The sequence below is a fragment of the Hippocampus guttulatus genome, chromosome 1 (genome assembly GCF_054856545.1).
Source record: "Hippocampus guttulatus isolate MCC_2025c chromosome 1, RoL_Hgut_1.0, whole genome shotgun sequence".
NCBI lineage: Eukaryota > Metazoa > Chordata > Actinopteri > Syngnathiformes > Syngnathidae > Hippocampus > Hippocampus guttulatus.
The window spans coordinates 9744775-9762791 of record NC_141261.1 but is presented as its reverse complement, the minus strand read 5'-3'; the positions used below and the strand labels follow the sequence as shown (position 1 = coordinate 9762791).

Sequence of the window (18017 nt, the reverse complement as noted above, 5' to 3'; positions counted from 1 at the left end):
TCCGGCGTAGAGAGCCGCGCAGTGTGAGGATTCAAAAGTGTCCTTCTGAGGCCTTCCCCGATGATGACAGTCACTGTGTCACAGCAGCTGTAGAAACACAGGGTGTGGCATCACCACATGGGTTTGAGGTGGCGACATCACTGGGCAGTGTGATGTCATCGATTAATGACTTTCCTGGAACAGATACTCTTCAAGTTGACATAATGAGTTTCCAGGCACTGGTAATAAATGCAAATACTTTATTCACATGCACACTGTAGAAATATATGTTTTTTTTCCACAGAGCCGTCTGGTGGTTCTGTTACAATGTGGGGATGTCATTTTTGACAGGCCAGAAGCAGATGAGGCTATTTCTGGGATATTTCTCCCTTTAAATTACCCGAACGGGTATGATTGCTTTCTCAACTTAAGTCGGTACGTGACAACAAAATCTTATTTGTTTTTCCAGCAAGACCAATGTCACTGCAAACAGCTAGGGATAAAGGATGTTTACATTTCATTTTAAAAATAAGCTCAAAATGATAAAAATGTGTTTGTAGTTAAAACCCAGTTGAGTAACAAAGATAACATTTGATAAGAGAAACAATAAATCCATAAACAACAAAGAATTCAAAAGCAACACAATCTGATGAATGCGGACAGTATCATGGTCCTATAATCCTATTTTTTTTGTAACTTCTCATGTTGATAATTTTATATATATATATATATATATATGTGTGTGTGTGTGTGTTTATTTATTTTTATTATTAATGTTTATTTCAAACATGCGGTACAAATCACAAGAACAACAAAAATTAAATACCCCGAAATTAAACGTTCTGAAAAAGAGCAGGAAGAAGTTAATCATTTGTCTTGCAGTTATACCACCGCTGGCACCATGACAAAAATTTCCTCCAAAAGCAGTCCAGAAGGTTTCAGTATGTCCGTGTATTTTTGTAGAGTATGAGATGGAATTCATTTTCTCTCATACTTATTTTCCCCACTTGTGTAGGTCTGAAGCTCATCCCTGCCGGGATATAATTTTGACATTTTGTTTGCCATCCATCAACATTTTGCAGATATTGGTATTTTATGTTTTAAAACAAATTTTCAATGGCAGTTGACAATGCTGTGGGATGAGAAGCTGCTGCTGTCTGTCAGGAATCGTAAAGGTGTGTTTGAACGCATATACCAGATGGACTAAGAGCTATTCTGTCTGAGGATCCATCACGGGTCATTTTTCAGGAGTATAAAAAAAGCCTTTCCGATTTATAATGCGTTCCAAATCAGCATGACGGTACACACATAAGTCTGAATTTGTTTTTAATTCATTGTTCTTTTAATTCTGCTGCTTTCTTTTGTGTTGCCATCCTTTAAACGGGTCGGGCTGCGCATAAGACTTATTCGACAAGAGTCCAGTGAGTGTAATCCTCTTGCAGTCCTCCTCACATCTTCATGATATCATATAAAATTATCCACAGCACTCAGAAATGTGTTGCTGTGATCACCTGTAAAACAAAGGAACTGTTCTGTTAGATGCACACCTCCCCAAAGTAACAATTTGTCTGTTTTAGTGCTAATCTGGAAATTGCATCGTTTTGCCTTCTGTGGAACAGTAGCCTCACTTCATTGCCAGTTATGCTGAATGAGGAAAAAAGCCTAAGTGATGACATTTAAAATAACCTAAGTAAATGATGGTTATGATGGCACACATACTGTCACCAATTCAACTTGTTAACTTTTGATAAGATGACAAACAACTTCTTTCCTCTTTCTGGTTCATTCCAGATTAGTTTGACATTCTTCCATGTTATCGCCTCTAGCAGGAACCCGAAGCAGTAGTATCTGCAGCCTACAGAAGTTTCCCAGGACGCGCAGCTTGCTTTGTGAGCACAGTGTTAAAAGGGTTCACCCGACACCAGGAGACAGGCCAGTGCACATTGATGTGGCCTTGTACGCAGGTGGACAAAATTGTTGCTATGCCTCAATTCAACATGTTTATATTAGAATGCACTGTTTGAACGTAAATTCTCATTTGATTTTTTTTCCTGACTAAACAAAAATGTAATTGTGTGTCATTATTTTTTACATCACCTCAGAGATGTGCGTTCTCTCAGACTGAAAGTGAAGCACAGCGTCATGGACAGTGGCGAAGAGGCGTGACGTTGCTTTGTCGTTGGAAAAATTGCCTGTGCGCAGATTATCTACGACGCCGGCTGGAGAGAGAAACAAGAAAGTGAAGGGAGTGTGACAGAGCAGAAGTAAGACGGGAAATAAAAAGGGATAGTGTTCATTTAGATGTGTCGCCGGCTTCATGCCAGGAAATTTACATTGACAAGATGCAAGCGCCACCTCCACACCAATTTGACCGTAATCTTTTACAATCTGAAAAAGACAAAACCATCAAAGAGAAAAAGTCAAGACATGACATTGCTTTATTCGTCTACTAATTAAATTCACAGTAATTGCATGTCTTCTGGATGACAATAAATGGAAGCAAGGGAGTGACTTGAAGGGTTATAAAGTTCAAAATGAAGCTTTTTAATTTTAGTGTATTCCTTTTACCCTCAGGATCGAATTCTGTGTTCCCGTAACATAAATGGGATACAAAGTCAGTCATCAAGGATGTCATCCATCCATCCATTTTCTTAACTCATTCAGTACCAGCCAATTCTGGAACAAGTCTGAAAAGACGTTTAAAAACGTCTTTGGGAGTGAATGAGTTAATCTGCTTATCCTTGCAAGGGTTGTGGGGGGTCCTGGAGCCTATCCCAGCTTCGTGCAGTAGGCAGGGGACACCCTGAACCGGTTGACAGCTACTCGCAGGGCACACATAGACGAATAACCATCCGCGCTCACACTCACACGAGGGACAATTTAGAGTATTCATTAACTAGCCACGCTTGCTTTTGGAATGTGGGAGGAAACTGGAGGACCCGGAGAAAACCCACACAGGCATCGGGAGAACATGCAAACTCCACACAGGAAGGCCGCAGCCAGAATCGAACCTTGCTCCTCTAGACTGTGAGGGCGACACGCTAATCATTCGACCACCGGGCTGCCCAGCAGATAAAATGTAAGATTAAATGCACCTGTCGGTGTTGCTCTTTTGCTTAGCAACAGAGTTCAAACAGGTTCGGTTGAAAAAAAACCTCCAGCGTCTATGAACTGAAATACTTGGAGCACCCTTTCTCTCGTTATCGGAAAAATGAGGTGTATATTTGAGAGAGGTGTTCATTTTTTGAAAGTTGATAATGCGCATGATCATTCTTAACTTTACACCTCTAATCTCCTGCCAGGTTCTGTCCATCAGCGGTATGCATGTGTTATTTTCTTACACCACGCAAGGTCTTGACTCCCACTGTGTCTAGAAAGTTGACAGGGCTCAGGTCGAGGATGATGGCTCTGGGCAGTGAAGGGTCAGGCTCAGCATCCACTTGAATGGCGGCTACATCCTTCTCGTGCTCCTCCAGCTCTCGCTCCTGAGTATGCCGAAGGATGGAAATGCAAGGAAATGTTTTATTCCTTTCCTAATAAGAGCAAATGCATTTGGCTAAGGGTAAATGTTGAAAAAATTGACAATCTGGTTTCATGTGTGAGCAGTATGACACAAAGCAATTTTGTCACAGACAGACTTTTGGCAGTCTCACCATGTCCGCCGTGTTGTTTTTTGCAGCGTTTTTGGCTTTTTGGTTCTCGTACTTCTTCTTTTTGGCTTCAAGTTTCTTCTTCGCTGACAGGATTTTGGTAATGTCAATGCCGGACTAAAATGCACAGCGAAAGACAATTATACACAGTAAGACCAACTTTTTTTTCTCCCCGGTAGAGTAGTATGCATGAATTGACATGACAATAATAAAGCAGATTATAGAATATGTAGTGCGACCTTTCACGCACATATGCAACCTGTCATTCAAAGCTGGTATCTTTCCATCAAAAATGAAAATTGCTAAAGTTATTCCAATCTATAAAAGTGGAGAAAGACATCGGTTTACAAATTATAGACCAATATCACTACTACCACAATTTTCAAAAATATTAGAAAAACTATTTTCTCGCAGACTTGATAGCTTTATACAAAAGCATGCGCTGTTAAGTGAGAATCAATATGGCTTCAGGGAAAAACGGACCACCTCAATGGCAGTTATGGAGTTTGTGGAAGCAATAGCCACTAATATAGACAACAAAGAATTTACTGTTGGGGTTTTCCTAGATCTAAAAAAAGCTTTTGACACAATAGATCACAGTATATTATTGAAAAAACTAGAAAGATATGGCATTAGAGGTGTAGCTGATAAATGGATAAAAAGTTATTTAGAAAACAATAATATATCAGTACGTGCAACTCAACAATAAAAAAACGAATCAACTAAAAATCACTCACGGAGTTCCTCAGGGGTCAGTGCTTGGTCCAAAACTATTCATCTTATATATAAATGATATCTGCAAGGTCTCAAAACAATTTAAATGTGTCCTATTTGCTGATGATACAACTTTCTACTGTTCTGGAATAAATCTGAAACAGCTCCTGACAACCGTAGAAAACGAATTAAACAAATTAAAAAACTGGTTCGACAGAAATAAATTGTCACTTAACCTGAAAAAATCGAAGTTAATTGTTTTTGGCACAAGACCAATCAAACACCAAGCTAAAATTATGGTAAACTCAATTGAGATAGAAAGAGCGTATGAAACCAAGTTTCTCGGATTAGTAATAGACTCAAAACTATGTTGGAAGCCACATATCGATAACGTAAAAAGAAAAATAGCCAAAACCGTAGGGATCCTCTACAAAACCAAGGAAGTGCTAAATAAGAGATCTTTGTACACATTATACACTTCATTATTATTACCATATATGACCTACTGTGTGGAAATATGGGGAAATGCCTGCAAAACAAACACACTCCCTATTCTCAACCTACAAAAAAAAGCAATTCGAATTATTAATAGATCAAAATATACGGAACCCACAAATCCACTATTTATCAAATTAAATACGATGAAATTTTATGACCTGGTTGACTTTAAAATCGCCCAATTAATGTACAAAGCACACAATAACCTGCTCTGCCAAAACATTCAGAAGTTTTTCGAAATTCGAGAAAGCAGCTATGATTTAAGAGGTACCAACTTATTCAAAAAACTCAAAACAAGAACAAACATCAAGCAAAGAAGTGTATCTATCAAAGGTGTTAATCTGTGGAATAATCTCAAAACGGACCTGAAAATGAGTAAATCGCTTGCCGAGTTCAAAAACAAATTCAAAAAAATAGTACAAACAACCTACATCAATCAGAGTTAAAATGATAAATTCAAAACATTAAATATAATGATAAATCAGAACTAAGTTGATAAATAGAGAAAGGTATATAAATATCCATTATGAATACAAGAGAAAATTGACACAAGAGTGTCAGGGTGTGGAAGTATATAATCCCGATACAAACCAAAAGTTGTAAAAATATCACGGTTAAGGGTAAAGTATGAGCCTTAATGGAGACTTCTTTCTTCTTACTTTTTTCTTTTCTGATTGATATAAAAATGATTTATTAGATACAATCACATAACGGGGTAGGACTAGATAAGTTTTTTACTTCTTCCTACTCCCTTGAACATAATAACTGTGTTGTATGAAGATTGATTTCTTTCTTTTTTTATCTACCTTATTTTCTGTCAAATTATTACTGTATATATGTTTTATGTTCAATAAACAAACAAACAAACAAACAAACAATTACACGTCGCCACTTATTCATGTTTCATTGCAGATTCTGCTCACTTAGCGGTCATATGCCAGAAATCCTCTGCACAAAATCTCATCAACCAGTAAGACTGATCAAGCTCTCATGAATCCTCTAAACATTTCAATCCAGTCATTTTCTCGACCACTTGTTCTCATTAGGTTTGCCCGTGAGCTGCAGTCCATCTTCAGGTGAGCGCAACACTCTGGTCGCCAATCCACAAAAAGCAGTCATGGTCAATTTCACACCTATGTCCACTTAAGAGCAACTCACCCAACATTTTAAAATGTGGGAGGGAGGGAGCCGGCATACCCAGTAAAAGGCACATGAAGAACATGTGGACTCCACATAGGACCTAGCTGAGTAAAATAAGTCAAAAAAAAAATATCCACTGATATCATGTTGGAAAAGGCTTGATGTATCAATGTAAAAAAAAAAATTGTGTATGCTAAATGTTGACTAGAAAATATTGTGTACATAAAAAAGTTAAGTCAAGAATACTTTTGAAAGTTCGAGCATCATTTCTCTTTTACCTTGACTGATATCAATGTAAAAGTATGTACAGTACACCCGAAAAGAAAAAAAAAGGGAAAAAAATCCACCACCATTGTATATTTGCGACCTACGTTGAATGATGAATTTGTGCACCAATTCTTTCCTCATTGAAAAGCAATCGTTCCTGCAAGCACCCGCTCATCAAGTTACAGCCATTTGGTTAGAACAGAAAACTCCAATCATCTTACAAGGAGTGACATTTTTGTGAAAGCTGATTTGTGCTCTCAAAAAAAAGGCTCCTTATTGCTTGTCTTTCTGACAAGTTGACATGTAAATGTTCGATGATTATCTCTTCTGTCAAGCATGTTTTTCCGAGATGTGGTTTTATTTTTCCAAACAAAAGTGATGCACAGGAAAGACTTGGCTGACATTATGAACAATGTTGGAGATTGATTTTTTGTGCACGAGTGTGCCTGTGTGCGCTCACCATCTTGTCCAGTGCATCTTGATACATCTCAGCATTGGCAAAGTAGAGAGTGGCAGAAGATCGGAAGATCAAAATACCAGGCACTTCTCTCACCTAACAGGAGTCAGATGATTACAAAACAAAACAAAAACTATCCAGAAAATCTACCTGATAAGTTTCCACTGACAAGCCACAACATTATGACTACATTAAATAAAGAATAGCCGAGGACCGGAGCTGGACATGCCTGCTTTTGTGGAAGATGTGACTCCTTTTCAGTCCTGCTTTTTATGCCAACAAAGTGACAGCCGTGGCTTCATTTTACAGTGTACGTCTTTGGGCATGATTATTGATGCATATTGTGAGATGCTAGGGTTAAGTTTGTTAGAATGTGTTTTTGTGGACTCATGAAAATGTCGTTCATGAAATTGTGATGAATTTCTTGCACGTGCACGTCTCATCTCCAAGACCCCCTATCGCCCGGAACGCCACACCTGGCGGCTCGCGCCTGACTTGAAAGCAAATGAAACACAACGTGTAATCTCAATTTTTCTGCTAATTCTCGGAAACAAACTTGTGATAACGAGACGTACTTTGTCACCTGAGGAGCTTCTTCAGACAATTTGTTGTGTATTTCCCAGGTCATGTTTATGACATAGCGGTATAGATATACTCTCAAATTTACATCCTGATTGCACGAACTTTGGAAGTCTTCAAATGAGATGTTTCCAATCCTAGGCTTGAACAAGTAATTGTGAAATGCACAAAGGTTTTAAAAGAACAGTTAAGTAGACTTTAATCTAAATCTGTCAAGTGAGCAAAGAATTGAGTCTTCCCTGATTTGAGCTGGATGGCAAATCTATCTCTGACTGTAACTTTGAAAGACAACCCTGCTCAAACCTCTCCACCTGGCGACCTCTCGCTTCTTGGTCATCGATATTTTTGCTTTCTTTGTTGTTGTTTGCGGTCTCACGAGTTTCGCTTCAAACACTGGCAGTAATACTTCCAGTTAGCTTGAGTTTTTTAGTGCTGCTCGTCTATGAAACTACCACACATGGCAGGTTAGCTATGACAACTCTGCTGCCGGAAGCACAAGGTGAAGGTGAAGAAAATAACAAGGGTGGTCCTGATGAAGCTCAGAAACCCAAGCAAACCTTCAGTGATCAAACGCAAGTGCCACTGTGGCTTCATTTTGGCACATACAAAAACTTGGTGAATGACATAAAGTCCAAACATTGTGCATTACATAACGTCCATATCAGTAAATAGTTACGACCAACTCAAGCTTTTCTATCATGTCCCATTTCTTCCTTACACCCATTCATTTATATATATATATTTATCCTCTTCATTCAGTTTGGCTTGCCCTAGGGTAGAATTTGGTATTCTGACTTATATGTTTGAATATCAGTAAATATTAAATATTGTCCATATACAGAAGTCTAGCATGAATTGTGTGTCTTTGGGTCAAAGTACAAACCTCTCTTGGAGAAAGAACACATGGTTTATTTTCCTATAGCCCCACTTAACATGTAAAGACTGATTTAACTTGGTTGTTCGTCATCCATCCTCTAAAACAATCCAAAACATGACGTGGTGTCCCAAGTGGGGAGTGGAAGGCGAACAATTGCGACTGTTGAGGACGGTAGAAAAATGCGCGTACATGTCAGGGTTTGTCAGGTAAACGGGTAAAATGTTTATCCTGACTAAAACATCGACAGTTTTTGTTGACTTAAACTAGACAAATCAAATTATCTTTTTTTGGGGGGGGGGGGGGGGGTCTAAAACAAAGACTGAAATGCATGACTCAGTCGACTAAAAAGTGACTACCGGTAAATAAAAATGGTGTGAAGTTGGCTAAATGTGATAGAATCTAATGAGCGCGCTTGAAACTGGACGAAAACAGACAGCAGATTTACAAATGGCTGAAAAAAAAAATTAACACTTGCGTCGTGACAGGTAGCCTTTGCATTCGATGACTTGGAAATTAAACAATTTCAGAAGGAAATGTGTCAACAAAAATACTGTAAAATGAAGAGTTAGAAGGTTGCATCCTGCAGGGATTTACAACACACATGAAATTAACTCTGAAAAATCATTTTCTACCTGAGGGTAATCCTCCAAAGGCTTGTATATTTCTGTGTTTGGAACCTGCCCCAATTTGGAGTATTTAGGTCTGGAAAAACACATGGAGAGGAAAACGTGAATCAACTGCAACATGTGTTTACATTCATTCGGGCTTTGCAGAAACAACTGATGATGATGATGACACTATTATTTATTTCTCACAGCTGTGTCCGGAAGATGACAGTAAGCATTGAGAAGCCAATGGAGGCAGCCAGTCCGAGGTCGGGGTTCAACAGCAGGGTGAGTAGGAAAGTGGCGACCCAGATCACCTGGAAGCAAGACGGTAAAAAAATGGATTTGGGGAAGGCCACAAAGCAGCGTTTAAGAGAGAAATCTTGCACCGCCCCCCAAACTAACTCAACTCTCCAAAGTAAGCATGACTGGGAGCTTGTTCGCTCGAAAGTCGACCTTTACGTTTCTCACTTGTCCAAGCTCAGCATGTAACTTCTTGATACGTTTGTGAATTACCCAGGATTGTTAAAAGAGACGTTCAAATTAAAAATCCTCCTCAATGCCGCGCAGCTTTTTAGTTCCACCCTCGGAGCAAACCAGTGACATCACATTGGCTTGAGTGTCTACTGTACAGCAAACATCTTGCACACTTATCATGCTGCCAGATTGGCAACGTTGGCGTACATTCAAGCATGTGTCACTCATCAGAAGCTAACACTGACACTTTGTTCTGCTTACCTTTTGTCTTTGTAGTAGTCGTGTGTAGTGTAGAAGTCATAGATGAAGAAACTTGGTGGATGAGTGGGAATAATTAGCCAGCTAATGAGCACCATTAACCAAAAATTGTGATGAACGGTAGACACATTGTCAGCAAGAGGCAATTGAAAAAGGGTTGAGTAGGTGGTTTAATTTCACACCTGAAAGGTGGGCAGGAATATCACGACCCCCCCCCCCCCCAAATGTGCCTTGAAGGAGTCCATTTTCTTGATGTCACAATTAAAATGTTCATTCAATTTCGATTAATTCCTCTGCAAAAAAAACAATGTCTTCCACTCCACAACCTTTTTTCCCCACTCACCATGTCTGTTTTGTTACTCCTCCACAGTGCAGGTATGTCCATGAATTGCTTCATCATACCATGTAGGTTCACATAGATGATGGCAGCCAGCATTGCCTGCATTCAAAAACGGCAACCAAAACGTGAACCCTTTATGAAACAATATCACAAACAAACAAAACAAAAAAAACTTAAGTACTCGCTAGATTGGTTGCCTTTATGTCTCCCAACACGCATTAGTGAGTCAAGTAATGAAGAATGGTGATTCATGATGGGCTACGCACGCTGCACGTGTGCTGCTTGATTCTGATTGGTACTGTTAAACAGCAGGATGACCAGCTTGGGCGTGACTCATGTTGTGTGCGGTGACTGCCTCAACACATGAAGGGTGTTGATTTATCACCTGTTTCCAAATGTACAGTACATCAAACCATATTTTGGACGATGATGTGTTTTTCGGCAAAAGTCATGAGTAACCCTTTCGACTTGATTCAGAACTCGCTTTTAATGTCAACACTAATAGCAGACGTGGCTTTTGGGCGCGAGTCCGAGCTCTGGAAATTCAGACGTTTTCACGTTAGTGAGAACGAGCTTTGGACTAAGTCAGTTTATTGGTATGTATGTGTTGCATGCATTTAAGCATCAGCATCTATTCTGAAGATTAAGATATCCTTTATTTGTCCCGCAATGGGGAAATTACAAGATGATCCACATCTCACAGAAATGTTGTCTGGAAAGGGCTATCTTCGCCACTTGTTGCACGCGCACACGACACGCATGCATACGCACCTTGGGTAGGTCTTCAAACAGAGCTCCGATCCACAGGGTGATGAAAAGAATAACAACGGCTGATAGTGCCCCAGCAACCTGCGTTGAGGAGAGACGCAACATAATTATTAGAGGACGGCCCTGCCTTTCTTCCCCTAATAAACCGAAATGATCAACGGGATCGTCAAGATTCATCCGGTTCCTCCTTTCAGCGCATGAGATGCTGTGTGATGTTGAACACTTTACTCAAGTGCACGTCTGCCAAGACTTTGACATTCATCAACCGCTGAATCAATGAATCTGACATCTTAATAGCTGAGAAGGAAATAACATTGAATCCTACCTGTTTTTCTTCACAGACTGCAATCAGAGAAGACAGCTCGATTTGATAAGATTTCACAGGGGTATAATTGTGGATTTCGAGAAATGTATGGTTGCAACCTGCCACAATCCTTCCCACTAGACATATTCCAATTGTGAATTGCTATTTACTGAAGAGGTACAAAATGAAAGCGGCAAAAGAAAAATGTTCCTTGATTGGACAAATTTGGAGGAAGTACAATGTATTTTTACCATTTCAAACAATCTTGCTAACTTTTCGCATAATAGACTACAGCATTTCTAATCAATTACGACTCCACAAAATTCGATATGCCTGTAGTGCAAGAATCAGATCGTTGCTCGAAACTTCACATTTATGAGCACAAAGCCACAGTGCTGTCGCTGCATCATACCGAGGACTGTTGACGATCTTGTCAAGTTCAACTTTGGTGTCAATGTAACAAAGGAATTGTTTTGTCGTATTCCCGGATGAATATATGGCAGGTCTGTGCTCTCACTTGTGTTTGTTTGTTGACAATAACTCTCGACAATAACTCAAAATATGAAAGGAAAATGGAATAAGTGCAAAATGAAATTGGTATGAAATATCCTTCCCACCTGAGTCTTCCCTCCTGTGCTCTCCTGCACCATCGAGCGGGACATAGAACAGCTGACGGCGAAACACTGGAACACTGCCCCGATGGAGTTACTGAGCCCCAAGGCTATCAGTTCCTTTCAGCAAAAAAGCCACTCGTTTTACTCGTCAATGTTTTCAACATCCTGGTCTTCGCGCTTGTGCCCTACCTGGTTACTGTCCACTTTATATCCATATTTCAGTGCAAAGATCCTTCCCAGTGAAATGGCGATGCCGTAGCCAACCACAGACAGGGCGAAGGCGTCCCCAATCACCTGACCGAAGAGCGAGGTGGGCGGGAAAACAGGCGGCTGGAGGCTGCTCGATAAAAGACAAAGAACTAGAAAAAAAAAATCACCTCCACTTATTGTTACCTGAATTAAAAAACTTGGTTTCTCACCCTGATGGAATTTCTCCAACCACATCTACTCCATATTTTCCCTGTAAGTTCACTTGCCAGGATACCAATGTAGCTATGGTGATCTGGAATACAGTATAGATACCGTATTTTCCACACTATAAGGCGCTTCGGAGTAGAAGGCGCACCTTCAATGAATGGCCTTTTTTAATAACCTTTCATATACAGGGCAGACCGCATAATAAGTGGTTGCAATAGTGGTTGCGTTATGCATCCACTAGATGGAGCTAGGCTAAAGAGAATACAATACAGCTTTATTTATAGAGAGCTTTCACAACCGTTGCAGCTGTAACAAAGATCTTGACAGAACATTTAAAATGCGCCCAAGAAATCTGACTATTGACTATCGCCATATAAAAGGCGCACTGTGGCTTGTAAGAAAATTGAATGCTATTTTACGCCTTATAGTGCGTAAAATACGGTATGTAAATTGATGATGAATTCATTTGTTGTCAAATTGAGTGCTCTATTTGTGTGAGTGAAGTGATCTGAGGTGCTTCATACTCACGCCGAGCAACTCCACAGGTATTGGGACAGGTATTTTTTTACTCAAGTAGGAATTGAGCTCCTTGGCAAGGATGAGGCCAATAATGGCGACAATGCTGACCACCAGAGTCCCGATGTTGGTCTGTGGAATTAGATAACATATCTCCAGCACTGTCTGTAATAAAACGATAAAGGAGAGATAAAGTATATGTGATGTGGCAGATGCAAAGATACTCAAAAACATTTTTACAACTGCTGTATCTCAGTGAATGGACACAAATTCATGCTCATAGACAACCACAATACCATACCAGCCTGGTCATGTTTATGATACTGTTTGTATAGTACTACAAAAAAAATTGTCAGCACAATCACGTTCCAGTAAGAAGGTCAACGTAAACGAGACTGTTCTCTTTTGAATAACATTCAGTCCATGGGGAAAAATATATAAAGTTCATCGAAATGTAATTGTTTGCCGATAGTGATACGTCAAGAACTGCTACCAACACATTACTTCTGTATACAAAATGGCAAGATACGTCTCTTTATGAATGTTACGTTGCATAGACTGTGATACGTTTTCCTTCTGAATTCTCATCGGGAGCGAATTTTTCCAGATGAGCGCGATGACCTCACGTACATATATCAAGGAGAGCGGTCCGCTGTATCTCAAGGGGCTGAATCCAAAGGTGTATTTGAGCTGGGACACAATGACGTGGATTGCGGCGCCTGTGGTGTAACCTCTGACCAGCGGTTCTGAGAGGTAAGTCACCACAAATCCAAAATGGACCAGACCGAGCAGGATCTACATGGAGCCGGCAAACGAGACATAGGAAATTCAGAAACGTAGGCTTCGTTACAACTTGGCATGGAAACAAATACTGCACCTGAAATAATCCTGCTAAGAAAGTAACAGCGGTGGCCACTCGCATCCGTTCGGCATCACGAGCAAGGACGTCCAATACACTCGCGTTGGTCATATTGTCCCATATCATAAAGTTGGAGTCTGGGGCTAATCGCTCCGTAACCCCGCCGAGCATCACACTAATCACTGCAAATGTTCCTGATGGAGAGAGAAGAATGCAACGTATAATCCGTACATTCTCCAAGATAGGCGGCCCGGTGTTCGAGTGGTTAGCGCGTCGACCTCGCAGTGCAGAGGTTGTGGGTTCGATCTCGGCTCTGGCCTTCCTGTGTGGAGTTTGCATGTTCTCAGCCATGCCTGCGTGGGTTTTCTCCGGGTGCTCCGGTTTCCTCCCATATTCCAAAAACATGCATGGCAGGCTGAATGAACGCTCTAAATTGTCCTTAGGTGTGAGTGTGAGCGCGCATGGTTGTTCGTCTCTGTGTGCCCTGCGATTGGCTGGCAACCGGTTCAGGGTGTCCCCCGCCTACTGCCCGAAGACAGCTGGGATAGACTCCAGCCCCCCCGCCCCCCCGCAACCCTTGTGAGGATCAAGCGGCTCAGAAAATGGATGGATGGATGGATGTACATTCCCCAAGATAGAATGTCAGAAGGTTATTACATATTACCATGTACCTATTGACAATCCTTCAACCAAACAAGTTGGGTTTCCTGTGAGTATATCAGCTCAGTATTCAAAAAAGCAGACCCAGATTTCACATTAAGTACGAATCCCAATTCCAATGAAGTTGGGATACTGTGATTAACAAATTAAAAAAATAAATAATACAATTAAAATCTTTTTCAACCTATTTTCAATTGAATATACAGCAAAGACAAGATGTTTGATGTTCAAATTGATGAACGTTACTGTTTTTTTGTTGTTGTTGGGATTTTTTTGTTACATATTCTCTCATTTTCAATGTGATTCCTGCAACCCAAAAAAAATAAATAAAAGCTAGGACTAGGGCAAGAAAAAGATGAGTGTCTAGACTGGGGGTGTAAGGAGCATTCCAGAAAGGCTCAGTTTCATAAGCAAGGATTGGGCACGGCAAGGGTAATTTTTTTTATTTAATTTTTTTTGATGGACATCCCTGCTTATGTCGAAAGACTGTGTCAAGCCACCTTCTACATGTGTTACAACAGCGTGGCTTTATGTAAAAGAGTGGTGAAATATTGTCTGCCAGCAGTCCAGACCCACCTACCATTGGAAATGTGTGTCGCACAACGAAACGCAACATGACAAAATGACAAGGGAGACACTGGACTGTTGAGCAACTCATGTTGTACATCAATCAAGAATTACAAAGAATTCCACCTACAAAGCTTCAGAAATGTTTGAGTCTTGTTAAAGTAACACTTTGGTAAACATGCCCCTTTCCCAGCTTTTTGGGAATGTGTTGCAGGCATCAAATTCCAAGCGAGTCAATATTGCAAAATAAGAAAAGTTCATCAGTTTCAAAATGAAATACAGTAACTTGTCTCTGTAGTGTATGTGTTTTTATTTACATACTAACGTCATTGGAATTGGGGTTTCTCAGTTTGTAACAAAGGTGACTATTTCAGTATGTGCACTTTTTTTGGTGACATTTTGTTTGGTGGCTTCCCCAAAGAGAACTTTGCCATGTAAAATAAGTGTTCAATACAAGACGTGAGACGCTGTTCTCGAGAATATGTTGAGTGGCGAATTACCAACCTATTGAGATGTGCTTGGACGTGCCGAAGATGAAGTAGATGAGGACGGGGTAGAAAGAGGAGTAAAGGCCAAAAACCGGTGCAACGCCCGCTAACAAGGCGTAGGCCATACCTTGCAAAAAAAAATAATAATAATAATAATCACCATTACATCAACGATTACATTGTTAAACGTCAACAAAAGTCATTGCAATAAATATCCAAAACAGGAGTTTATCTGAAGAAGTTCAAGTTCAAGCTTGATATGTTCAGCAAGCGTCAGTATGCCGCAAGATATAAAGTAGGCATATCTCACCTTGGGGCAGCTGCATGATGCCCACACTGAGCCCAGAGATGAGGTCGCCCAGGGCGTTTTCTTTGATGGCGTAACGAGGCAACCACGACAGAACAGGGATGCTCCCTAGCAGGGACCTCTTGACTCTGGGACCAGAACACCTGAGACGAAGATTTGACCTGAGGGTGACACACACACACACACACACACACACACGAGGGGGATACTTTCATCGGTGGTCTCGGTGCGGCGCATCAGATGTGTTCCTTTCATGCGAGTATGGTATGTTTTCCTTAGTAAGATCAGTTAACCAGCGGATAACAAGTGACTTTGCTCCAACATGAGTGAAAAAGCGACGGTTTAACATTTCTTGACATGAGAGAAGAACATGCCTTCAGATTAGGGTTTCCCAGCAGGAAAAAAAAAAAATCAACGATGAAATGGCACCGATTTTCTTGTCGTGTTGTAGTATGAAAATTTGGCCCCAAAAAAGAGTGCAAAGGAGTGAGCATAAATTCTGAGCAAAAACTGAAGATTGTTTTCCTTTCATCATTGGAACTTTTGTAAAGAAGTGAATGATAAACAGCTTCGGATGACGCTCTTTACCTTTCGCCAACGTGTATTACAGCGCTCATAACTTTTGAAGTGAAAGGGCTGCGCGGGGGTGATAACATGACGGTTCATCATGAGGTGCTGCAAGGTCAGTTTAGGAAAACGAAGCGGTCAAAAGGAATGCCGCGGTTTTAATATCTGTCATGGGGCGAGGGAGGAAGAGGGGCAGCCCACATGGGACTTTCTCCGGGACTTCCGCTGTTTGTGTGTGTTTTGTGTACATGCCTGACAATCAACGGATGAGGAACAATGAAGTTTTACCTGAGTGAATTTTTGACCTTGTCACACGGAGACATTTTTGGTATCAAAGTCCCAGGCGGTTTCTCCACCGCTTGTTCATCCACGATCTCCCTGTGGACTCTGTTGACGAGTTCTCTCCCCTCCGCCATGACTACAACAAAGAAGGTTTGACAGTAACACCTGATGGATCTTGCTTCCTAAAAATACATATCATGCCTCCATACTTCCTAAGACCAGAGAACAAGTAGCAAGGGGATATTCTTACCTTGCGCTTTCTTGCTGGATCTAAAAATTAAGTGAATCCAAAAATGGAATCTTCAGTTTGTTTTGAAGTCAGATGACATGTGTTCTTGATGAACTCATCTAACTGAAGACAATCAAGCCTGTTAGGTCCGAGGACGCCGTCCTGTGGTGTCCACTTGGTGAGAAATAAGTCCTTGCTGTGTGCAAATCAGTCCCCGGGCGTTTAGTCTAATTTGTTGAAGAGGGTTTTTTTCCCCATGCGATTCAACTGCGGCAGGTTTTCATTGACATTTCCTTCGCCCGAGAAAAAACAAAAAAGCGACCACACTCACAGTCCGTCTTTGAATCGGAGCTCTTGTTATATCTTGTATCAGTGAGAGATTAGATTAGTCAGCCATTGGAGGGCAGTCAGTATTGTTTCTTGTCCAATCATTACACCGCACGGAAGAAAATATGATGCCAGCTGGATTGCTTTCAAAACAGATAACAATTAACCGAGCAGAATAAGCACTCCAGAAACGGTGATGTTTACAGACGCGTCTTCTTACAGCCTCACGCGGCACGGAAAAAGTCATTTGAATTTACTTCATTGGAACGTGTACATCATCGGCTGCGCTTGATGCAACCGATGATGACATCAAATTATTGCTGGCATCGAATGGAACCCCCCCACCATGTCACAATTGGGTGAATTTCACATTTTCTTCACAAATCAGTATTGGTAAATCCCTGTGTGTGTGTTATTTATACAGATTATTGACCAAACTTGCGCTCTTTGACAATGCAATGCAAATGCTTGAATGAAGTCGCTGTTTTTTGTTGTTGTTGTTTTTTTGGGGGGGGGGGGCTCCTGAAATGTGAGGATTTTGGAGGTAAAGCAAAGTTATATTAATTCGTCAACAGACATATTGGAATTGCTTCCTCATATTGTATTGCGGGAAATAAAATGTGGCATGGCATTGATAAGGAATGCCTGGATACCGAAATTGATCTTCTTCCTCTGGCCGGAGTGTGCAAATCTAGCATTGAAGCCACTCTGGGGTGCATCGACAGGCAGGAGGAATATTTTCCGGGCAACCACGTCACTTCAGACCTTTCTCATGATATCGAAGAGTACTCCGATTTGGTAACGGAGACACATTGAGCAAAACCTGACAATCATGCTCCCGTCAGGGATGTCGGGGAGAGATGGGTGCAGCTCCTTTCCTGATGTTCAACCCAGGTCCAGAGGTGACTGTAGATGAATACTTTTTCAATTTCTGTGGAAAATGCCCCTTGCGGCAATACATGCGCCAGTCAGCCAGGCCAATATGGCATAAAAATCTCGGCACCCCCATGATGCAAAAACCAGCTATAGATGAATATACAGATTTATGTAGACAAATCTGCAAGCTGGGTCCCTAAAAACAAAACTAAACAACAACAAAAAAAACATTCATCCATCCATCCATTTTCCGATCTGCTTTATCCTCACATGGGTCGTGGGGTGTGCTGGAGCCTATCACAGCTGTCTTCGGGCAGTAGGCGGGGGACACCCTGAACTGGTTACCAGGGCACACAGAGACGAACAACCATCCGCGCTCACACTCACACCAAAGG

General features: G+C 41.0%; 1 protein-coding gene across 1 annotated transcript; it reads right to left on the bottom strand.

Moving 5' to 3' along the window:
• Nucleotides 1-224: 224 nt before the first annotated feature.
• slc26a6.2 (solute carrier family 26 member 6, tandem duplicate 2) lies at nucleotides 225-16707 on the bottom strand. Its single transcript, XM_086108343.1, has 20 exons — nucleotides 16441-16707; nucleotides 16197-16326; nucleotides 15345-15502; nucleotides 15051-15161; nucleotides 13338-13513; nucleotides 13091-13255; nucleotides 12473-12625; nucleotides 11947-12029; nucleotides 11717-11864; nucleotides 11531-11644; nucleotides 10613-10690; nucleotides 9845-9940; nucleotides 8977-9083; nucleotides 8794-8863; nucleotides 6709-6801; nucleotides 3633-3746; nucleotides 3321-3464; nucleotides 2313-2367; nucleotides 2077-2198; nucleotides 225-1490 (listed from the first exon to the last, which is right to left on the bottom strand). The coding sequence occupies exons 2-20, from the start codon at nucleotides 16322-16324 to the stop codon at nucleotides 1467-1469; spliced, it is 2139 nt and encodes a 712-aa protein (XP_085964469.1). The 5' UTR covers nucleotides 16325-16326; nucleotides 16441-16707; the 3' UTR covers nucleotides 225-1466.
• Nucleotides 16708-18017: the final 1310 nt, after the last annotated feature.